This window comes from Haemorhous mexicanus, chromosome 6 (genome assembly GCF_027477595.1).
Source record: "Haemorhous mexicanus isolate bHaeMex1 chromosome 6, bHaeMex1.pri, whole genome shotgun sequence".
In the NCBI taxonomy this organism is placed as follows: domain Eukaryota; kingdom Metazoa; phylum Chordata; class Aves; order Passeriformes; family Fringillidae; genus Haemorhous; species Haemorhous mexicanus.
Window position 1 is genome coordinate 18,594,021 of NC_082346.1, and position 24,011 is coordinate 18,618,031.

Below are 24,011 nucleotides of genomic sequence, written 5' to 3' on the forward strand. Positions count from 1 at the left end.
AACTCACCCAAAGTGCTGCTGGCAGACACAGCCCCAGCATGCTGCCAGAACAGCCCAGGAGGTTGTTACACAGAGCAGAGCCATATCCCACCTACCTGGTTAATGAGTTCTCCAGACATACTATTGCTCTGCAGCATCGTCTATCAACACCTTCTTGTACTGGCCATGGCCTGTTGCAACAAATTTGTACTTTTTGCCAGAAGGAATGGACTGAACAGGAGAGAAAGGAAGAGCCAAAGTCAGCATTTTCCTCTGTTAAATAGGCAGTCAAAAATCAGGTAACTGAAGCCAGAGGAGCAGATGATACAGTGGCCTTTAATCCCAGAGGGCTGGGAGACAGCCCATTCTGTACTGCCTTCTTGCCCCCTTCACACAAACTCTCTGCACAGATCCAGCACCACCTTCTTTAAGCATGAGGCAGCACAAGAACAGGATATGCAACAGCAAAGTAGATGCAATGCAGGCATTGTGAGGGAGGGCTCATCTAAGAGCCCAGACCCCCAAGCCAGGGTTGTTTTATCCATGACAGGAGACTGTGGGATTTACCAGGTACTGGCAGCTGCAACACAGGCACTGACAAGATACTTTGATCTTCCTCTCCCAGCCTAGACAGTTTGAGCAGTAGCTGCTTGCTGCTTTTTAGAAGACATTCCCAAAACCTACTCACAAAACCCCAGATCCATCTGCAAGTGATACTGTCTTAGGTTCAGTTCCACTTAGTTTTGCACATTTTGTTTACTCTCAGTGCCAAAAAGCATAACAAGAGCAGAATTGCTCAAATTTGCAGTTCCATTTGAGCCTAGAAGGCTGGGACTCCCAGTTCACAGGCTGAAAACAACATGCTATTCAAGAGAGACCTTTCAGAATTACTGGATATAAAAGTATTTTTGCCCCCATTTTCACTAGAGCTGAACCAATAGCAATTCACTGTTAGGAAGAGCTCTTAAGCATGACATTGTGTTGACCGACACAGGTAGCCCTTGTCCCTACATCATCTTCTCAATACTGCCAACCCAGCCACCAGCTCTGTTCTTTTTCAGCAGATCAAGTGCTCTCACACTCACAGACACCAACTCACCTTGATACTGCTCTCAGGTTTGGGATTCCCCTTCTGTTCCCAAAGGCTTCTTTTACTCACGATGTCTCCAGCCACGATATCCTGAGAAAATGATGCTTTCATTACCCTTCACTGCTAACGCTGCTGAACGTGTCTTTGTTCACATCCATTTCCAACCCACACATCTGACCTCCTTTTTTTTATTTATAATATCACATCTGACCTAAAACAGCTGCTACTAAAACCCATGACTGTGAAAATGTCTTCCTGTTCCCAGTGTACCCTATGTTTTCCTATCACTCTTCCACAAGAGTCTGAATTAGCTCCAAGATGTTTATTTTCTTAAGTTTGTTAACTATTTAGGACATGTAAACATGAAGGCTTCTCAACCAAAAGGAATTCTACTCTTATAAACAGACTTGCAACCTCCATATTACAGAACCAGCCTCACCCACAGCAGCCAGAAAGTGAAATCACTGAGAGCAATACGTAATGCTCTCTTGCATTTTCCAAGTTTACAAGATTTATCACCTTGGTACTAAATACAAGGTCATGCTTGACAACTGGAGCTCAGCCCTAGCCCCTGTAGGAGACACATGCATTCTCCCCACCAGCTGATTTTATTCCCATTTCAAATCAGAGCTTCAACTGCCAACACAGAGGTTTTCCTGCACGTACCACCAAGGAACAACTGGGGACCCTGTCAGAAAAATTGCATCTCCAAGGTGCAAAGCCTTACAACACACTGGAAGACCTCTAATATCTATGCCTTTGGAGTCTGGAAGCCCCACAAACAAGATGTACCAAGAGGATAAACAAGGACAATGCACCTTGTGCCCAGGGACCAATCCCTGCCCCTGGCACAAGCAAGGCAAGTCCTCCAAGGGCTGTACCTTACAGGCTGAGGGCTTCACAGCAGATTGGGCTGTGACCTCCCCAGTCTCCCAGAGGCTTTTTGTGCTGGCCACCATCATGCTTGTGGTGGGAAGGTCAAGAGAGGGCTGCCGGACAGGTTTTGGAGCCTTTGAGGAGGTCTGGAAAATAAATGGAGACAGTTTGCCATCAGAGTGTGCCTCTTGTTTTTAACCCTGGAAGGTCCTTGGAGATAAGGGGGTGTAAAAGGAGACTTGTTGAGTCCTATAGGTTCCTGTCAGATACTCCCACTCTTTAAGCACAGAACATGAAAAAAGCACAGGACAGCTTGCCAAGGTACCCACTTTATGCTGTGGAGGGACATAGAGACAGGAGCAAGGAGTGCTCCCACCCAAGGGAACGCCCACAATTTAGTTGTCATCTCACAGGTGCTAAGGCTGAGAGGCATGGTGAGGGAGCAACACCAGCAAAGAGGGCTCCTGGGAGGGTGGGGGCAGAGACAGCACAGCAACCCACCTCAATAGCCTGTGTGTACTGCTCCAGCCTGTCATCAATCTTCGACACAGGGAGAGGAGGCTGACTCTTCTTTATGCTGTTGCTGCAGAACAGAGAGGAGAATTAAGGTGTTCCCCCAGTGCCTCAGGCAGAAGGGAGGACTTTGTGAGCCACAGGCAGCCTGTCACTCCTGCCCTTCCCCACAGCAGGACCTGCTGACCATCCCCCTTTGCAGCAAGCGAGCTGCCTTCCCCTGAGGCCAACCCAGAATTACCTTTTCTGTATCGAGCGGTTCAGCGACTCAGTTCTGTCCGTGATCTAAAGGGGACAAAGAAGACAAAGATATGACTTTTGTCCAGGGACCTCAGATGGATGCAGGCCACCTTTGCTGACCATTCCTTGGCCCTCATCTCTCACCCATATTTTGGTTAGACATGACTCACTCAGGCCCCATGTTCCCCTACAGATCAGAGAGTCAGTGAGCACTCCCTTTCTTCCTTCTTTCCAAGCAGGGGAAGAGAATCCCAACCAATTTCAGGGGCAAACCAACCATATGTGAATTGACTAACAGCTGAAACACCAACCAAGACCATTTTTTCCACTCCCTCTGGTGAAGGAGAAGGTCTCTCTCAGACCTTTGGTTTCCGAGCCAGACGCAAAAAGGGAAATGGCAAGTACAGAAACACAAGGGGGAAGACTAGAGACCACATCTGCAGAAGAGAAGCCAAGCATGGGAGCAGCACAGGCATGGGTTAGGTCAGCTTATCCACACCAGAGAAGCACACAGACAGGACAGATCAGCACATGGAGCCACCTGTGAGGCAGCTCCTCATGTCAAGCCATCAGGTGAAAGAGTTTTGCACCAGAGGCTCCTGCGCAATAACTCTTTGGCCAAGACAGGAAGGCAAGCAAACAGTTCACAACCACTGCAGGAAAGGAAAGCTGAAATGTTGCTAAACCTTGTGACTCTTTCATGCCCCAGAAAACAAGCAAACAGAGAGAAAAATCACCTTGAAGCCAAAGGGGGGGCTTCCTTAACACCAGCTCCCACAGAGTCAAGGAGCAGCAACCAAGTAAAAAGGAGCCTTCTCCCCCTGTAAAACTGCTGCCTGTGCCACAGGAAACATCACCTACCAAGTTAGCAGATAAAAAACAACACTAAATGATCCTTTAAGATGCTTTCAGGATGCCAGTGCTAAATTTCAGCTAAAGACAAGACAGTGTCACATAGAGGACACATTTACCATCTGTGCCCAGGAGCACGAGGCCCATTAGAGAACAACCAAACAGTGCAACCCTGGCTAACAGAGATGACCTGGGGAGAGCCACTCTGCAGGGTCCCCCCAGAGCAAAAGCCCGTCAGCCAGCTCTGTCTGCAGGGCAGGCTGTCTGCCTGCTGCCAGCTCACTCCTCTGCAGGAGCTGCTGCTTGTCTCTGAGCCACGACTTCAGAGACTTCACCTTGCTCACTGATGGGCAGGCTGGTACCTGACAGGGCACAGCACCAACCTGAAAGGGGAATCTGGTAGATCTTTGCCTCAGCTTCCCAAACACAAGTACATGTCAATAGGAAAAAGCCTTGCCCACCCTGCCAGGGAGATGGTGTGCAGGTGCAAACCACACAGAGGCACTTCTGAAAGGTAATGAACAAGCACCAGGTTAAACACAGTGGGGGGCAGAAAAAGCTCTAAGTAGCAATGTAACTCAGTATGACAGGGAGGAACAAACTTTCACTGTGCTATTTGGAGACCATCTCCCCCGATCCCTGGCATTTCTCTGCAGTGAGAATTGTGCATTTCCCTGGTCCCAAGCACTTTGTGAGGGCCAGAAGAAACCAAAGCTGCTCATTCAGCCAGCCTCAAAGCTCAGGGCTCACTAGCAGCCTGTGACAAAACAGGACTGGTACAAGACCTCCCCCTTGCCTCCATTCCCCCTATTTCAGCCCTGAGGCCACACTGGCCCTCTGAAGCCCTGACACCCCACCAGCATCAGCCTGCCCCAGGTGTGCACCCAGCCCCCACCAGCCACATCTGGCAGGGGCACACTCCCCTGACTGCAGGTGCTTTTGCCTTTCCACTACAAGCAGGGCTTCTGCTGAGCTTCCTGTGCCAAAACACCTTCTTGGTGGCCAGTGTGCTTAGTTCTCAGTGCTCACAGAGCCCTGCTAGCTGGGGTGTAAAGATCATCCTCCCTCTGGAAAGATTCCAAGCACATATTTTTCCTGAACAGTTTTACATCCAGCTGAGTGTGCGGGTGAGCTCTGACATCAGCACTACAAAACAGAGACTGCATTTCTAAACCTTCCCCTGGGCTAATCCTAGCAGCACCAGTCAAGCTGAGGTCGAGAAGCTATCTGTGTTTTGGGGTTGTAACGACAGAAGGTTCAGCACACAAAAGTTGCTGAAAGCACTTTCCACATTTTCCCACCAGTCCCACTTCAGGAATATGCTTTGGCTATCCCCACCACTTTTCAAACCTGGCATTAGCACCCAGCCTGCATCCACACCTACTCTGTCTCCCCTCTTTTAATTTGACTATGAAATGGATTCTCTGCTAAGAGCAAGAATCTGATGGCTGCAGATGATGAAACCTTCCTCTTGCCATCTATTTAGTGACTGGAAAGAGTACTCATGCAATCATTCCTACTCAGGAAATATTAAGTAAGCCACAAATAGTGCAAAACTAAATTTTAAAAAAAGCAAATCTAGCTCTAATAGCAGACTAACAGGCTGCACAAACTCCTCACCATCTCCCTCACTGCTACAATCAAAAAGGTTAGGGCTTACAAAGGCAGAAAAAACCCATTCAGTACAGAAACACTTATCTGTATCTATTGTATTCAAAAGCACACAAACAGAACTGAGGATCTGTAGTAAATGCAACACAAATCACAAGATGCAATTCAGGTGGTGTTAATCATGGGAATTTCACAAGAGCACCAATGCAAACAGATGTGATTGGGTAGGACACAATGCTTCAGAGATCAGAAATCCCCATTTGTTTAAACAACTTAAGTCATATATTTTGTTCTAATTAAGAAAGAAATGCCACTGTTTCAGTTATTGGGGCTTTTTCCCTTTGGAAGGGAAATTTCATTAAGATTAAGTTCTTGTGAATTTTGTTAAAGGTATCTGAGTATCACAATATTCCCTGGAGTCCTCAATGAGCTTTAGACTTTTAGAGTGACTGCTACAGCCTCCAACAGCTCATGCAGGCAAAGCAGGAGGAGAGGAGGTTGACAGCCATGAAAGATGAGGCAAGCTGCTCAGGTGGTTTGTCTCAGCTTGCAGCAGGACAGGTAACGGGATTCACAGCCCACACTGCTGCAAACCCTGGATAATCCTCATCGTTGGCTGGGCGCTCTGCTGTGACAGGTGTCACACATCCAGAGGGGCCTCAGGAACACAAACCTTGGTGGAGCACACCGCAGTGTGGTCAGAGCACAGCTCCTCCTCTTCCAGGCTGGCAAGGCTTGGGGCCTTCTGGCGTTTCTCTGGGGTCTCTTCTTTCCCTCCATCATTTCGCCTTCTTTTTTTTTCCTGAGTGCAGAAAAAGAACAAGCCAGGAAGTGAGCTGGTCAAACTGCTTATTATGCAACAACAGTGATTTTTCCCGTCTCCCAGGCTTCCTGCTTTACACTAAATAAACACAAAAGTACAGAAACTTCGAGTTAACATTATCTAATTTGGAAACGTTCAGGAAGAAGCTCATATGTCATTTAGAAGGGAGGGCAGAAATCAGGAATTTTGAAGGTTCGAGATTCCCAAATGCTATGAAAAGGGGTCCTTGCATCAGTTATAAAGATCTGTTACCACAACTGAGATAGGAAAACATTAAGTCCTCTTTTAGAGGCCAAAAGGAAAGAGAAGCTGCCTTTAGAAGAAAGGGCTGTAAAGGGTAACACACAGTTCAAATGCAAGCATCTTACTAGTTCCAGACAGCCAAAGTCTATTAATGACAAATGACATTTGAAGCTCAGCCCCCTGACTTGCACACCACTTGAATTCCAGCTTTGTCCCTCTCTCCCCCTCCCCTTAACCAGGAATTATCAGAGCAAAAAAACCTCAGCTGGGAGCAATGCAAGGCTGAGAGATCTATCAAGACTAAGAGCTTCAAAGGTGTGATAAAGGCTGGGGAGAGGAAAACAAGCAGTATAATTTAGATTTGAGTTCTCCTGTAAAGCTACTCACTGCCCACAAAGCCACAGGAGAAATAGCACTTTCCTCCTCAGCACAACAGGGACATGGCAAAGCCACCACAAACTCTGAGAGCAACCTCAACCCCCCTCACAAAAGGGCAGAGGCTGCCTGCAGTGACCACAACAAGGCACAGCACACAGGCAAAAGTGGCACCAGCCCGAGGTTATGCCATGAAATCACATCTAACATCTGCATGGGCTCAGTTTCCAGCAGCAATGGTGAGCCAGGACATGGGAGAGCAGCCCCCAGCACCAGCTCTCCCATCACCCTCTGGAAAGAAGGTCAGCTCCTCCTGATCCCACCTCTTGCTCAGCTTGTTCCTCTTCCTCTGGCTCTTGAACCTCTTCTTCCTGCTGGCACAGCCTCTCTTCCTCTCTGATAACCATATTCTCCTCTGGGCTTTCCTGATCCAGCTGGATCTGCTCCAGTTTGACTTCAGCTTCTCTCACACCACTGTCCTCTTCTTCGTAGGACTGCCTTGGAGACCTACAGATGGGGAGAGAGCAAAGAATAAAAGCAAATTATGAGTCTACAGACACCATGAGGTACCTCACACCCTAGAAATCCAATTTTATCAGTTCCCCAAGCCTACAGCATGCTGGGTATTCCACACCAGGGCTCACAGCCAGTTCCAGGCACCCAGATGCAACAGCAGTCACATCTCACTCCCCCGCTAAAGTGTCCAAGACTCAGCTCATCTAGGAGCTGTGGCAGAGCTGAAGGGATCTGCCCATCACCAGCATCATGATGGCCAAAGCCCATAGGAAAGCAGAGAAGAGCCCTCTGCTCAAACCCCTGGCAGAGAGGACACTGCTGCCATGATGTGGTGCTGGCTCAATTCCCTGCCTGGCTACAGCTAAAATTCCAGGTGCACATCCTGCAGTCAAACACAAATCTGATGCTGCTCCCATGGTTCCAAGCACTAATTCCAAGTGGGGCGCTGCCACCATCATATTTTCTGGAAAAATCCCCTTGCCCAGGATTTCTCTCCTGGGAAGATGAGAAACCTCACAGGAAAAGGAAAACAATAATTATCTGATTTGCTTCCCCTGTGTTTTGCTGCTTTGGAAGGTGCTTGGACATTGTTTACCAACAGATGGTTGTCTCACTGGTTTCGTGTGAATTGTTTTGACTTAATGGCCAATCACGGCCAAGCTGTGTCAGGGCTCTGGAAAGAGACAAATTTCCATTACTATCTTTTTAGCTTTCTGCAAGTAGCCTTTCTCTATTCTCTAGTACAGTACTCTTTAATATAATACAGTATCATAAAAAAAAAAATTAGCCTTCTAAGAACATGGAGTCAGATGCATCATTCCTCTCCCCATCTGGGGAACCCTGCAAATACAAGAGGGCACCAAACACAGCCTTTCTCTGCCTAAACTCATCTTCCATGTTAGCAGAGTCTCTTGCTGCAGGAGAGCCCAACCAACAACACATGAACTTGCTTCTGAAGCTGAACTCTAGGGCAAGGCTGCAGAGCCACTCCCCTGGAATCATTCCATGGGCAAGGCACAGGGCTTCACAAGCAATGCTGTACTGACACTTGGTCCCAAGCCTCAGTTTTGCCCACTGGAAAAAATTACACCTCTACTCACACCACTCATCTCATAGCCCAGCAAAACAAAGGAGTTCCAAAGCAGATGGGGTCACCCCCCTGCTCAGGGGTTTAAAAGCCACAATGGGTTTGCTACAAGAGAATTGCTGCAGGTCTCCAAGGCTGCAAGAGGAGACCCAGGAGTATGTTTATGCAATCAGCTTCACAAGAGCAGAGCAGCCCATGCCTTTGGGCACAGGGACACTGGGAGTACAGAGCCCCAGAACTCTCACTGGCTCACAGCCATGCACCAAGCTGTTATTGCCATCTTACTCTCCCCAGCCAAAAGAGCTTTCTCCTCCCACCCAGTTCTTAGAAAATTGCCTGGCTAGAGAGAGCATGGCTAGAGAGCTGGCTAGCAGGCAGCTGCCAAAGGGCAAGGCTGACTCACTGCCCCTCCCTCAACAGGCAGCACCAAAACACAAAAACAAGTTCCAACAAGACCTTTCCACCCACCTCCCTGCTGCTGGGAAGGCAGCTCACAGGTCAGCACCCATCCAGCCCTCTGCATTGACTACATGGGGAAAAAGATGATGCATATGCTGGCTCACTTGACTTGCTTCTCATCATCCTCTCACCAAGAGCAAACAGGCTCTGAAGGCCCAGGAAGCTTGCAGCTCTCCACCAGGATGGCAGCAATGTCTCCAGCTCAAGTGCAAGCTCATATTAAAAATTAAGGCCAGCAAACACAGTGCAGCCTATAGGATGCCTTTCACACCACAGCAACGTTGTATGGGGGGCAGCTAGGCTGGCACAGCTTCACCTCCTTGCATACAGCTAATAGCTCCTCAAAGAGGAGAGCCAGGACCAAAAAGAAAATGTGCCTCAGCACCAAGGCCCTCAGGGAATACAGGACCTGGTTTAGCTCCATCCAACAGAGAGCAGCTGTCTCCATCCACACTTTCACAGCCACCACTTAAAACCCAGGATTTGCCCCATCTCCAGTTAAACAGGAGCAAAGGGAGCTGGGAAAGCCTGAGCACAGCACTGCTTGTCCCAGCACAGGGCAGCACAGGCAGACACACAACCAACCTGTGCTCTCAGCACCCTCCAGGCTGCCCCTTGGATGAAGCAGCTCCCCAGGGAGAAAGCTGCTGCAAGGACCTTACAGGGCACAGCCCCTGCTGTGAGAGCAAGCCCAGCCTTTACAAAGGCTCACCCCCTGCCAGCCCACAGAACCTGAGCTCCTTCAGCTGCTTCTCCCAACCAGCCTCCACCTACAGCTCCTGCTTTTAAAGTACCACCTCTCACTGATGGGCTTCACCTGCCATGAACAGCACCTCCCCTGCTCAGCTACAGGATAAACACATAAAAACACAACGAGAAATACCAGGGGAGCATAATGTCAATTCCAACTAATTCCCTTTTGAAAGCCAAGGAGAGAAAAGCAGTAGCCTTTCTTTCCAGAAAAGCTCTTTGCAAGGAGGGCTGGAAAAAGAGGCAGCAAACCAAAAAGCAGATGATTTCTAATTGCTCCCACAGATGTTATAATTACATTGTGCTAGGCCTTGGAGGTGCTTGAGAAGTGCTTGTGGGGCCAGGGCTGCAAAGGTACAGCTTGCAACGTGGTTCAACCACAAGGTCTGGAGAAAAGTAACAAAACTTTGAGCTCATTTTTATTTATTCAGCAGTAAATATTAATCTTAAGCATTTTTTCAGTCACAGAATAGTTTGGGTTGGAAAGGACCTTTAAAGGTCATCTAGTCCAATCCATCTGAAATAAGCCGGAACCTTTTCAATCAGATCAGGTTTCTCAGAGCCCTATCCAACCTGACCTTAAATGTTTCCAGGGAAGGGGCATCCACCACCTCTCTGTGCAAAGAATTCTTCAGGCTAAAGAAGAGGCTATGTCAAAAATTCCCTACAAAATCAAGCTGCCAAGAGAGCTGAGTCACAGAGTTCATGTGCAGGTAGGCAGTATCCAAGGGAAGTGGTTAAGGCAGGAGTTCTGTAAGGGAGGAGTGATGGGAGGGCTCCCAGGGCTCTTTGCTGCCTGTTTTTCCCTGCTCAAAGAGGAGTCAGGCACAAGGTGGGCTGGGGCCATAACACCCACTATGCTGACATGAGCCAGGAAGCAGCAATAACTTAGAACAGCTTTTTAGGCTGGCCTGGATTATGTTAGAGACCATTTCAGCCCCTGCAGCAGCTCAGGTGGCTTAAATCTGCTGTTGTCACTCCTCCAAACCCAGGAGTCCTGGCAGGCTGCCACTGCTTGGAGCACAAAGCTCAATCCAAACATCCCCAAGCCTGGGGCAGTCCCTGGGCCATTCCCCCCTGCCAGCCCAAAGGGCAGGCAGAGAGCATCTGTCCCAGTGCTGTGGGGCCTGCTCTGTCCTGCTGATGGCCTCATTCTTACACATGCTAGACTTGACCTGGGCTTGGTCACCCCTCCTCAGGACAGTCCTTTTGCTGGGGACAGGGGTACCCCTCCCCTTGGTTCATCTGTGTCCGACCCACCTCTGCCTGCGCTGCTCGAGCTTCTGGGACCAGTCACTGAACCCCTCGTCTTCCTCCAGCTCCGAAGTCCCAGATGGCTTAAAGTCATAGCTGAAACACAGCAAGAAGGAAAATTAGCATGAGAGGCGTGCAAAAAGGCCTAAGCCTGGCCTGGAAGAGCCACAGCCTGACACAGTCCTTCTCCTTTCAGTTATTCCACTCATTCTTCTCCGGGTGAGCTGTACTGTTGAAGATAGCCATGGCAAAATCATTCCAGCACCTGTGGCCCTGGCCACAAATGTGTGCTCAGGATAACAGAAAAGCTCCCAGGGAGCAAGGGAGACTGACTGGCTGAACGCTGTCAGAAAACTGGCAGCTTCCCTGTGTCCCTCTGCAAACCCAGCCCCAGGAGAAGCACAGAGCCAGCACAGCCCCATCATCACCACTTCAGCTGATGTCCATCCCTCTGGCTCCCAAGAACACTCCTGCCTTTTTCCTGCAAACCCTCTGTTCTCCTGACTGTTCCTGGCTTTCTCTAGTGGGGGTAAGGAAGAGCAGAAGGGTCACTCTGTCCCTTTGGAGCAAGAAAATGCAAGGGTGGGTTTGAACTAAGGGGAGTGACATGGATAGGACAAGTCCCAGCGTGGGAAGAGCCACAGGAAGGAGGGGGCAGGATTTACACAAGAGAGAATGAAGCTTTTCAGAAGATTAATAGCCAGGGCTGACCCTGGCTGCATGAGCAAGCCCAGGTGGCTGTCAGCAGCTGTAAACAAAACCAGGGAATGGCCAGAGAAGAAGAAACATCCTTGGGGTTGAGCCTGGCCCAGCAAGCTTCGGCATCATGGAGCAGGGAGCAAAACCCTTCGTTTTAGGAGTTGTTCTTGTCATTGTCCACTTAAGCACTCAATGTCAGTGTCAGTGACATTGTCATTGTTCCTGTCATTGTCCTCTTAAGCACTCAATTGAATTTGGGCCATGCCAGTGGTGCTGTGGGGCCAGCAGCACGGCTGTGCCCGTGCCAACAGGACTGGAGCCTGCAGGCTGGGTTACTGCACACTGCTCTGGGCCTGAGCCTGCTCACAGCACCAACCAGCAAAGCAGAGACCAGAGATCTCATCTGCTGTTTTAAACACCTTTTCAAATTATTTCCTAGCCCCCACGTGAGGGTGGGGGTTTGGAAAAGCTAATGACTATTCTTACTTTCCAGACCTTCTGTTTGCTTTTAGAGCAGACTGCAGCAGCTTTGTCTGCAGAATATCACCGTGTGTATTTCCACAAAAGATTGTGAAGGTGTTTTGCAATGCTTTTATATTAAAAAAAAAAGTCCTGAATAATTTTGGAAGCATCTTGGGAAAAAAAAATGATCTTTCAATGGAAAAAAAAATAGGTTTTCATAAATAACTTCTGCTTTTTTCTCAGTAAAATGAAGATGTTGCTTCTCTGTGACTATAACTCCAAATCCTGCCACCACTTTTCCATTGTGTTCAATAGATTTAGAAATAACACTTGAATAGTGGTAACACTGAGGACTTTGAGACAAGAATTTGGCAATTCAGAGTGCAGACTAGATTTTGTGCTAGCCCCAGTGCTGCACAGCATCTGGACTGCTGCACCATGGACGTGGGGAGGCTGCAGTAGGATGTGTCGTGGGATGCTGGGGATGTCATCCTATCCCTGCTCCAGGTGTTTCCTCTTTGACAGCAGAGAGCTCAGCATCTCCATAGATGCCTCCTGAGCTATTTCCATCTAGGACTTGCCCCATTAAAACACAAAGTCAATTTTAACCCTTGGAGCTCTGAACTGCACCAGCTCAGGTGCTGCTTCATGCTTCCCAGTGCCAGGACAGCATCCTCCAAGGAAGGAATGGGAAGCTTAGCAAGGATAGGTGACTGCTTGCACTGTGATCTGCCTGGGATTGTGTGCACCTCCTCAGGCACATCTGTCTTTCCATGTATCAGGAAACTCCATTACTTTCAGTGTAGGACGACTCCCAAGTTGAAATTTACCCAAGCACTGAAATCACTGGCAATGGGGACTCCCTACCAGAGCCCAGCCTGCCCCAAGCTGTCCCAGTGCAAACTCTCAGGACAGTAAAACCCTCAGCCTCCAGCCAAGAAAACAATCCAAGCAGGACCTGTGGGGTTTTCTGCCCTAAGAAGAAAGCACACCATTTGCTAGTGCCTGCAAATCCCCCAGCCCAAACCTGTCAGGGAACTTCCCCATCTTCCCCAAACACCAGGGACACACACTCAGTGGCTGCAGGAGGGGTTTGCTGCAGGGAAAACGTGCATTGCTGGAGGATTTATCCACGGGTATTTCTTACTGGTTCTGCTGTGCCAGCGCGGCGCTCTCGGGGCAGGGGACGGTGCCATTCAGGCTCTCCTCTGCCTGGGACCGCAGCTGCTTCTCCCGCTCCCGCCGCCGCCGCTCTCTCGCCGCCTCCTCCTCATCTTCCACGCTCCACTGTGCTGTCAGCCTGCCAAGCCAGAGGGAAAACCCATCTTTAATGCCATCAGGCAGTCCTGTGAAACCTGGTAACAATCCTCTGAGGTGTCTGGGGTCGCCCCAGCAAGCAGGAGCCTTCTGCAGAGGAGCGCTCCCGCCACCTCCAAGCGGCATCCTCACCTCCACCAGCACAGCTCCGCAGTGGGACAGACTGATGGGCAAGGACAAGGTGGGACACAGGCACTGGGAGAGGGGGGCAGGAGAGCCTGCAAGTCTCTAGAAGGAAGATGTGGTACATATCCTCTTCCCACCTGCCTGTGGGCTGAAGCCCACTGCAAAGCACCATTCCCTGCAAAAACAGCTTTGCACCCCCCATTTGGAAGGGTTTGGAAGTGGTCCTGCAATGCTGCAAGGTGTCTGAAGGGTTTGTAAAGGGTCTTGCAGTGCTGCAAGACATCCAACACCACCCTCTCAAGCTTTGGCCCACAGAAGGCAAGATCTGTACCCTGGGGATGAGTTTCCTTAGGCAGCTGAGCTGCTCCTGCCTGACCAGGAGCCACAGAAACAGCGGCGGATGGCAGCACCTATGTCCTGCCCTGCTCTGCCCTGACTGGCCTCCTGCCAACCCTGCAGAGAAGAAAAACCTGCCCTGGCTTCTCCCAGACATCTCAACTGCTGCACAATAATGCCTCTGTCAACAGAACAGCCTCCTGCATCCCCAAGGAAGCGATAAGGCGGATGCCACATTCCTTCTCCGGTGATAACGCCAGTCCAGGCGCCCCCCACGTGGGATCAGCTCCTGCTCCACTGGCAGCACCAGCTGAGATTCAGGCAGGAAGGGACATGCCATGGGGTGGCCACCACTCCCCCAAAGGGCCTGTGATGGCAGCTGGAGCTGGGCAGGTCTGATCTGTGGTACGCAGGACTGATGCTGGGGCTGATGCCTCCTTCACCCCACTCACACCTGGCTCAGCCAGGTCCAAAGCAGACACAAAAGCTGTTTCCCCTGGCATTTTCAAGCCTGTTTACAGAAATGTCTTTCAGGAAGGCACACAAATGTGAGCTGGGAAGTCGGTTTCCCACCAGCAGCAGGACCCAGACCAACCTGCACTTCCCCACCTCAGGCACACCCTGAGGAGCACAGCTCTCTGAGGATGAACCTGCTCAATGGGAGATACAGAGCAACATTATTCAGAATGGAACAAAGAGCCTGTGGAAGAGAAAATGAAGGGAAATAATCCAAACAGAAATGCCTTAGTTGAGAGGTGTTTCAGCCCAGTTTGAGTGAATGAGGGACAGGTTTCAGCTGGCCCCAGGAGTGCCACTCTGCCAGCCTGCCTGGCTATGCCCTCAGTGTGGACTATCAAGCACGTAAGAGGGCCTCACTTCTCCATGGGTCTCACCAAAAAGCTGTTTTCTTTTGAAGTTCAGGGCATATACCTCCCTATCCAGCAATGGGGGCGGGGGGGGGGGGGGGAAGCCCATTGGGATTAACTGATGAAAAACGTAGCCTTTCTAATTACACTGTGAACCTTGTTAGCCTTTCCATGGAAGACTCACTCAGAGCCTATTTTCCTCTGCAGTGCGAGCAGGACTGTTGAGCTTAGCCCCAGTAGCATCCCTTTGCACAGTGGTCCCACCACCATCCTGTCAGGAAGCTGGGGACGACTCCAAATCCCTGCCCTCCCAAACTCCCACCTGCCCCAAGGCAGCAAAGCCAGGTTGTGAGCCCAGTGAAGAAAGGTTGCCTGTGCCTGCTGTGCCCACAGAGGAGCAGGGAACAAAGCAGACCCCAGGACTCGCCCAAGAGAATGCTCCACTGCAGTGTAGCCACTGCCTGCCTTATTTTGGGTGGGGTCTTTCTGCAAGCACCAAATTCAGCTCTTTCCCTTTTTACCCCGTCATCGCCCCTTGCCACCTTGGTCTCCATGAGGAACAAAGCAGACCCAGACCCGAGCCTGAGCTCCCCTCCTCCCTTCCCTACTCATCCCACACTCCTATTTATTATTTTTCCTCAGGTTCCCATAGAAACCCTTGTCTGTGGACCTGGCAGGAAGCCACCATGTTGTTGTTGGTTTTTTTTTTTTAATATATAAATGAAGTCATTCATTAAACTCTGCCATGATCTCCCTCCCTTGTGCGACAGCTCCAGATAGTCTCCAATTCGGAAAGGCTCTTAACCCCCTCTCGCCCATATCGCCCCAGTTATGAGAAGCAAAGTCCACGTTCATGCCAGAAAAAGTTTTTGATTAAAATCTTTCACTCCTTCCACCAGTTCCTTGGGAAGCTGCTTCAGAGGCGGTGCTCCACCAACATCCCCAGCTTGGCCAGGGTGCTCTCTCTGGAGGGGGGGGTCCCTTCTGAACCACATGAGCTTTCCACACTGTGAGAGCAACACTGGTTGGCAGCGCTCTCCCTTTCCCAGTTGGATGTGACTAACTCTCTCCCCATGACCTCACCGGCTCGCTATTCTGTCCCTGCATCCTCCGAGCAGGCTGAGGACAGAGCCGGGGGCGACCGTTCTGGGGAGAAGGATTTTTCTGCAAAAGCAGAGAAATAACTTTCCCAGCTCCCCTTGTCACAGAGCAATCCAGCTTTGTCACAGAGCAATCCCAGCTTCCAGGTTGCCCGCTGCTGTGCTGGGATGTGCCTCAGACACTCCGAGCATCCTGGGGGGGCTGCGATGCTGAGAACACCATGCCTCTGCTCAGCAAAAAGGGCTGCAGGTAAAGCCCCCACAGATTCAAAGATACCAGCACACTCCAGCAAACACCTAAACTGAATTTATTTTCAGATTCTGAGCTCTCTGTCATGCTCAAATAGGCTGGTAGGGGAGGGAGGTTTAATAAGTGATGTGTTGGGGTTCAGTAATCACACTGACAAGCAAAGGAAAAAGGATGATTACTTTTGGACTGACCGAGCAGCACAAATATTTGTCTTTAGTGAAAAACAAACAAAACAAAATGAAGCAAAAAAACACAAGCAAATGAGAAACTAAGCCTTGCCAAAGTCCTTGTGTTTGGGTCAGCTACAGGGGTTTGTTGGACCCCAGACAAAATGTGCCATTTCAATTTGGACAAGCACAAGTGTGAGCAGGGGGTCAGCTGTTAAATTGCCTTTCGAAGCAAAAAGGTGGAAAGATTTAATTTCCAAATGGTTCCATTTACTAGAACGGGGCCATGGTCTCCCATTTGCTCTAATTGTTCACAACCCCATTCAGTAACTCAGCGTGCTCAGCCCACAGTGGTATTTCACAACCGTCTTTCCCAATCCTAGAAATAATTACCCAGTGCTTCAGGACAAGGCTGATCCCACGTACCTTCACCTCCAGCCAGCACTGCCCCAGGTTGGTCCCAAGCTGGGCAGGTCTGGGGAAGAAGCAGACTCATAGCTGCCAGTGGGACCAAAACTTCATTTCACCCATCACAGGATAGGGAAATGGAAAGCAAGGCTTGAAGCTTGAGGAGCTGCAAGATGAGCTACAGCATGCTACATGCCTGAATCCAGCCATCTGCCTTCATAAAACCCCTCTGCAGAGGGATTTTCATGCAATGTGAAAGGAAATTCCCCCCCTTAAACAGACTTTAGTGTGACTGGAGAAGGGAGGAGAAAAGGTAGAGAGACCTCAGTGGCCCCAGCAGCCCAGAGCTGTGGCAAGATTTGCTCCAGCAAGAGCTCATCACAGGGCTGGGTCATTTCTCTTACACGGTCCCTACATCTCTGCCAACAGCTTTTGGATGGCTTGGTTGAGCCAAACACGCTTTGTGGAATGGGCTCCTCTCTTCCTGAGGACATCCTGCAGGCGTGAGGATGAGCTGAAAGCACCTTGGTTCAGCTGTGCCCACAGAGACCGTGCCTGCCAAGCATTTGGGATGCTTAGATTTCTGCTCTGACCAGGGCCAGCTGCCTCTTTCAGATCCAGCTCCTGACCTCACCTCCCTCTGGACCCCCAGCCAAGGGAGGGGCTTTATTTCTGTTTGCACTGCAGAACACCTCTTCCTGCACAGCAGTACAGGCACCCACACTCTGGCTGCCCTGCTCCACACGGCCACAAAAGCCCACTCCAGACAAGCCAGCATGGCTGGGAAGGTCACGTTTCCTTCGGGCAATTCCTCACCAGCACTTGAGGAGATTTTAATATTCAGGCAAGGGAAATTTCTGGCAGCAGATGAGCTGTGTTTAAGGGAAACTCTGCAGACTCAAGGAGTCTTTTGCATGGTTGACGGCTCAAAGGAAGCTTTGCTGGCCCAAGCCCAACCTTCAGCACTAAAGCTAATTCCAGAAAGGAAAATCAAATGCCTCCCAGAGGCTTTGGGCTTTACAGAGCAGCGCCAGAAAAATTCAGGAACCCTCTACCAATACACTGGACATTCCTGTCTCCTGAGCTCACTGGGGTACCAGGCCAGGAGTGTGCTGGCTTTGGTTGCCACCTCTGTTGGGTAGGTTGCTCCCACAAAGCCAGGGCACAAGAGGGAAGAGGTTTTGGGAACAGGATGCAGGAGGAGCCATGTGCAGCCCCAGAAGATAAATTACCCTATCACCTCTGAAAAACCCAGCGTCCACCACAGCTAGAGATATCCCTGGGAGCCATGGGGCTGCATGAATTGGAGGAGAACTGGGAAGGGCAGCCATCCCATCTCCTCTCTGTGGAGGTTTGGGAAAGGGAGATGCCAGAACCAATGCAAGGGACCTTCCCCTTCCATGCAGCCTGCACTGCCCTATCACAGTGGGAGATACCACATCAGTGCAGAACATGGCCTAGGACCATCCACAAATTCATCTGCTGCCGAGCAGAGCTGCCAGGCTTTATTTCATATTGCATTTATCACACATTTATAAAGGGCCCTGACTGCTGGCAGGAGATGTGCAGCTCACCCTGTCACACGAAAGGGAAGAGCACACCCTCTGAAGGCTACAGCTCCCTCAGCCACTTGACTTTCTGCCAACAAATTAATCACTTATTAGTGGCATATAATGGCTCTGTGTGACTGAGTCAAGTATGCTGAAATCCACAGATAAAGCCTCCACTCATGTCATTCAGGACCACTGGTGTCAGGCCACCACAGAAGTCATAGGTTTCCATGCCTTAGGAGTAACGTGGCTGGATAGCAAAGATTACAGCTGGGTCATCGTCCCACTGAATAAGGAACGGGGTGAGGATAGCAGCACAAGACAGGGAGACTGAGAAAAGAAATAAAATCAAGAATTATTATGTCACATCCTGAAGTTTATTTCAGCCTCGCCTCAGGAGAGTTATTCTAGTTCCGAAACAGCAGCGTGTCAGTCAAAGGCAGCCAGAGATACTCCACAAGCCTCTCCCTCCCATACATTCATGTAATTCCTCAGCTGCATTGCTCCGTTCAGAGCCCAGGCTACAGAGTTTGAACAAGAAGGGGGGCAGGGGGAGAGGAAAAAATGCATCTATGTGCTTCACCCTCAGCCTTGTTCTCATACCAAGCTTCCCCACCCCGCACGGAGCTGTGCCGTCTTGGCCACGTTTCCCCATTTCTCCTTTAAATCATGGGTCACCTTCAGGATGTGAACAGCAGGACAGAGCTGCTTCACACCCAGGAGTGGCCACAGAGCCCATCTCCAGCTCCTGCTGGAACTCTGGGGCTGTGGAGAGGGAGCACGTATGGGGAGATAAGGACACACCAAGGCATCTGAACAGAACATGATACATCCCAAACTTTCATCAAGCAGAAATAAAAGGAAGACCACATTTAGCATCGCAGAGACCTATCTCCCTTATAAAAATAAAAGCAACTCTTCTTTTTTTAAACAGATCTTGGATTTCCTCTGCACAAGCACATCCCTTTTTTGCCCTGAGAAGGATGTGCAGATGTACAGCCACGCATCACATGTGCCACATATAAAACTCTGCCTAGTTTAGCCTTCATAAAATCCCCTGCAAAGATTGACCTGTCACTGTGGCATGACAGGCAGGGAAAGCCCCAGGATAGTAATTTACTGCTCCCACAAGCAAAACAAGATACACTTGAGAAAGCTGGTGGCAAATGGCAGGAGCAGACCCTGGAGGAGGGATGAAAGCAGGGCTGGTCCTTCATCTGTCCCCTCATGCCACTCACAGGACTGTGGCTACAGCAAAATACATGGAATGCTCCATGCTTCCAGACGCCATAGGTGATGCACAACCCCTCACAGGGGCACCAGGCAACCAGGGGGAACAACTGTTTCTTTTTATTATTATTGATTTTAATCACGGCAGACAGAATCCAAACGAATGGCCTCCAAGATGATGAATTGCACCCTCAGGACCGTGGGTCCTTAGCACACAGATAGGCTGGTGCAAAATGTATCAACATCACCGGCCAGGAATTTGGCAGGGGGAGGAAAGGGCTGGAGCCAGAGCCCTCCCAGCACTCCACTGCATTCAGTAGGTGTGAGAAATCAGTGCTGGGTACGACCTCCAACCATGGCTCTTTCTCACGGTCTCTCCATCTCAGCCCGAAGGTTCAAGGAATTGGAGGGTTTTTTCTACAGGGCAGGAAGTCTGGCCTCTGTTTTTGCAAGGGAGAAGCATGTCAGAGGAGAAAACAGACTTGCCAAAGAGATGCAGACTGCCTTACCCAGCTTTTGTATTTTATTTTTCTCCTCCTTAAGAGGGAAGCAAGACTCCACAGCCTCCCTGCCTCGGCTACTCAGCCAGCATCCTTCCAGGATTCTGCTGGAAAACAAGTCTGAGCCTAGAAAGGTGAGCAATTGCCTTATCCCTGCTCCAAACCGGGATTAAGAGCAAGATTTGTATCAGTGTGGTGTTTTTTATAGCACAGCTGGCTCAGCCCTCCCTCGGCAGCCCCGGGGCCAGGCGGTCCCCCCAGCAGCAGGAGGGAGTTTGCTGTCTGAGAGGCCGTGAGAACGTGAGAACGCTGCTGCTCCACGCCCTGGGAGCGCTGGGATCTCCTCCTCTACGGCCATCACTGACGGGCTGTGCTGCAGCAGGATCCACATGCACAGCAAGCCCTCACTCCCTCTGTGCTAGGACAGAGCATCTTCATGAGGAAAAAGAGTCTGCCCCAAAATACTGATCCCAAAATCCTGTGTTTGAGGGCATGGCATCCCAGCTTCTTGCTGAGGCACTTGGCAGCCCCAGTTGCCTTTTGCCCACCATAGAGCTGAGGGATGGTGCTGATGCTATTTGATGTTCCATCAAAAGAGTTAGAAATGGAGGGAGAAGGAGAAATCAAAAAAATCTGGAAGCTGAAAATTAGTTTTTAGACACCATCCCAGCTGCAAAGTCTCAGGCCTCAGCTTCTCCAACCAGCGCTCTTCCGAGCTGAGCCACGCTCAGATACACATGGTGGTCCTTCTCCACACCATCAGAGGAGGCCAATGACCTGTGGTTGCAGCCCTGATGGGCTCAAAGGCTCACTACAGCTTCCCAAAATTTCCATAGGCTCAAAGTTCAGGCCCTGAACATCCAATTGCCTGAAAGCAGGTAAAAAATCTGGGTCAGGACAGGCTAAAGGCAAACAAAACCCATGCACTGGTTTCTGGGAAAGGTCAGTGGTAGGTGGAGTTCTGACAAAGCAAACCCCAGGGCTGGAAAAAATCTGGGAATGTATCCACAGAGTACTCAGAGGGGACAGATGAGCTGCTTCCACTGGAGGGAAAGGATGAGCTGTTATCCTTGGGGTGAAAGCTGAGGGTGGGCACCCCACAAGGCACCCAGGGAGGGACTTACCCACCACGCACCGGCTTAGCCCTTACCCTCATCCTGCCCCACAGCTCTGCTGGGCTGCAAATCCCCAGGCTCCTCCTGGGTTACAGAACACGGTGGCATCACCCTGCAAGCAGCTGGCACCACAGAAGGCACCCTGGGATGTGGAAATCCCCCAGGCATGCCATCAGTCAGGCCCAAAGGGCTCTCCTGGATGCTCCTCCCTGCCAGCAGCCTCTGCTCATGTCTCCCTTTCCATCTACCCTCCACTTGTGGGGTCCACAAAGGTGCCCATCTGTTCTGCCCTGGCCAAGCCAATGGGGCACAGAGAGATAAAGAAATGAATGCCACTAATAAAAACATCAAAATAGGGAAGACTCAAGAAGGGAAGCACATAGGCTCCTCATGACACATTGAGGCAGCATTGCAAAGCATGAATCACATTGATGGAGGCCCTGTGTCCCCTGGTGTCCCCATGCAGGTATCCCTCCTCTTCCCACACAACTGCTCTGCTACTGGCTCGTTCCTACACGTTTCAGTTTCCCCATCTTCCCCTAAAGAGCTGCCCCACTTCTTCGCAGCAAGAATTCCTTGCTCCCTACACCTATCTGGGAGCCAGGGACTTGAAGCAAAGGGGTGCTGCAATAGCCCCTGGAAGCAGTAGCTATCTCCCAGGCAACAAACTGTGCCCAGACCACATCCTGGCATCAACCACACACTCCCCCACCCCACAAAAAATGTTCTTCCCCTTCAAAGCGCCATCCAGCCCTCCCAAGTGCTTCCAGCTCCTTGTTCCCAGCTCAGCACTCAGGAGGTCAAGACAAAAATACTGGAGTAGCATCTTCCCTGCTGAGACACATCCTGGCAAGCTTTGGGAAACATCGAATGCAGGCAGAAAGGAAGGCGTCCCACAGAGCTGGGCAGAGCCCCCATATCCTGACCAAACCAAATATTACACTCATGACACGCACCAAAATTCAAGTTCAGGGAATTTTAAAGCTACCATAGTGCTGAGGAACTCTAAGCATCACCAAGAGCACTGCTTGGACACGCAGTAACGCGTTGCAGGGAGAAAGAAGGGGCCTTGCAGCACCTCATGGGTGCCAGGACCCACGAGTGCTGGAGGTGGCAGGCATCTCATCACATACAGCAGGCCAAAACACAGCACTGTGCAAGATTCATTTCACATCTCACATTCTGGCTTCCCATGTTAATGACTCCACAGAAGATAACAAAGCAAAAATCCCATCCTACAGAGTAAATAATTAGCTCTATCCCGTGATCAAATTTTCTGACTTGTTTTCTTCCCCTGAGCTTTTTCATCCTCAAGATCCAGCCCCCTTTTCCCACAGGATTATTTGTACTTCAAACTCCATGGCATAGCAAAGACATACAATTAGAGACACTGGCTTATTTGTTGCTCTGCAGCAGCCATGCTCTGGAGCCCCTGCTCTGGACCAGGTCCCCGTTGTGCTGGCAAGCAAAGGGGTGATGTAGCATGTAAGAACACTGTCCTTTTTCCCCAAGAACAAATCACAGCTCGCTTCCTAATGGCACCCCAGATTCAGCCACGTGCCAGATAAAAGAGACAAGAGCAGCAGTGCTCCCAACTCACATCCATATGCCCACACACTGCTCCCCAGGGCAGCACATCCCAGCCAGGCACCCAGAGCCCAGCAAAGGGGACACCACTGCAGCAAGCCACCACAGCACCCGGGGGAGCAGTGTCAGCCACCAGGCCCAATAATCCAGTTCCAAGGAGCAGCACAGCTGCTTTACAGAGAGGCTGATTTGTAGGTTAATTAAACAGCCATATTCTTTTGTGAAACACTTCAGGCTCGATAAATAGAGGGAGAGTAAAATTCCAGCAGGAGCAGATAATGAAGTGAATGAATCGACATGACAGGTGCTGGATCCCTATCTTATTTATAGGAATTCATTAGAAGGATAAGGAGAAAGAGATCGTGATAACAAGATAAAGTGGCTCATGTTTGGAGAGGACTTTGAAAAAATACAAAGCCTTGTGGGCGTGTGAGGGATCATCGCTGTAAGCTTGCTACAAAGGGGGAAATACTTCCCCAGTGATATCCTGATAGAGAAACTATGCTGGACAAGGGGAGTGCCTGGGCACACGGGCCAAAGCAGGGAAGCTAGATAGCCCTGCAATTGCCCATTCTTCTCATTCCCAGGTAATTACTCAGCCACTCGTGCTCTGCAGTTGCAAAGCCTCACCCTGGGCTCTTTTCAGCCTCCAGATGTCAATGGAACATCCCTGCCTGCACCTTCTGCAAAGCCAGTGAGGAAGAAGGAGGGCTGATTTTTCCAGCCCACCTCCTGGCTGGGCAGAGGTGAAAGATGTTTCCTTGAGTACTGGCTGAGTGCTTCAGCCTCCAGGTGTCTCCAATGTGTCCTAGTGATCCCAAGCACACCAAACCACTCCGGAGCACTGTGTGCACTAAGCCTGCCAGAGGTCAGTGGAAAAGCCATTTAATGCAAATCTGACTCCTGGGACTGATATCTGGGTGATGCTTCACCCAAGGGCCCCTTTGTCTGAGATGCTGGGGTTTTGTATCAAGCACAAAGCAGGATGCTTAAAGCATTGGGACTCAGCTCTTCAACCCAAAATCCACAAGACTTACACTGGTTTTAGCTCAGGAACCCTTAGCCCAGCTGTTGGACAGCTGGCTAGCAGCTCCTGTAGCTGAGCAGTGCTCAGAGAAGGTAACTCCCTGGTTCTCCCTGCTGTTGCCCTGCAGCAGGAGCAGCCAGGTAAATCCTGACACCACACTGATCTCCCCAGAGCTCGTGGTTAGGGCTCTGAGCAGCTGTTTTCACTGTGTGCTCCAGGTCTCCAAAGCACTCGGGACACACCAGAAGAGCTCAGGACCTACACAGTGTAACCACTCTGTGGCAGCCACCTTGGGACAGAAAAAAGCAGAGCACAGCAATCATGACAGCCACATATCTTAAAGGCAGGAGCCTCGAGCCATCCCCTAGAGAAGCTCCTTCCTTCCTGCAGCCAAGCTGGCAGGACTTGCAGAGCCAGCCCCACAGCTGATCTCAGGAACTCCAGGAGAAACTGCTCGAGGAGAAAAAATGCAGCTGCAAAATGGGCTATGGTGTGTATGGAGCAGACCCTGCCTGTTCCACTTTTGAATCCTGTGAGCATAAGTGAGGCTTTTTGTGTGCAAACCATGGAAATCCCTCACTCCATTCCTTATCTGTAAGCAGG

At 50.4% G+C, this 24,011-nt stretch overlaps 1 protein-coding gene across 2 annotated transcripts in view; it reads right to left on the reverse strand.

Moving 5' to 3' along the window:
• Window positions 1-24,011, reverse strand: part of LSP1 (lymphocyte specific protein 1) — a 48,749-nt gene that overhangs the window by 11,044 nt on the left and 13,694 nt on the right. For both annotated transcript variants that reach the window (XM_059849065.1, XM_059849066.1), the window contains exons 2-10: window positions 12,977-13,129; window positions 10,675-10,764; window positions 6,926-7,109; window positions 5,835-5,963; window positions 2,700-2,743; window positions 2,447-2,528; window positions 1,951-2,091; window positions 1,079-1,159; window positions 96-210 (exon numbers count right to left, since the gene is read on the reverse strand). In XM_059849065.1, the coding sequence (XP_059705048.1) occupies window positions 121-210; window positions 1,079-1,159; window positions 1,951-2,091; window positions 2,447-2,528; window positions 2,700-2,743; window positions 5,835-5,963; window positions 6,926-7,109; window positions 10,675-10,764; window positions 12,977-13,129 (994 nt within the window). In that variant the 3' untranslated portion in view covers window positions 96-120. The remainder of the gene's footprint in view (window positions 1-95; window positions 211-1,078; window positions 1,160-1,950; window positions 2,092-2,446; window positions 2,529-2,699; window positions 2,744-5,834; window positions 5,964-6,925; window positions 7,110-10,674; window positions 10,765-12,976; window positions 13,130-24,011) is intronic.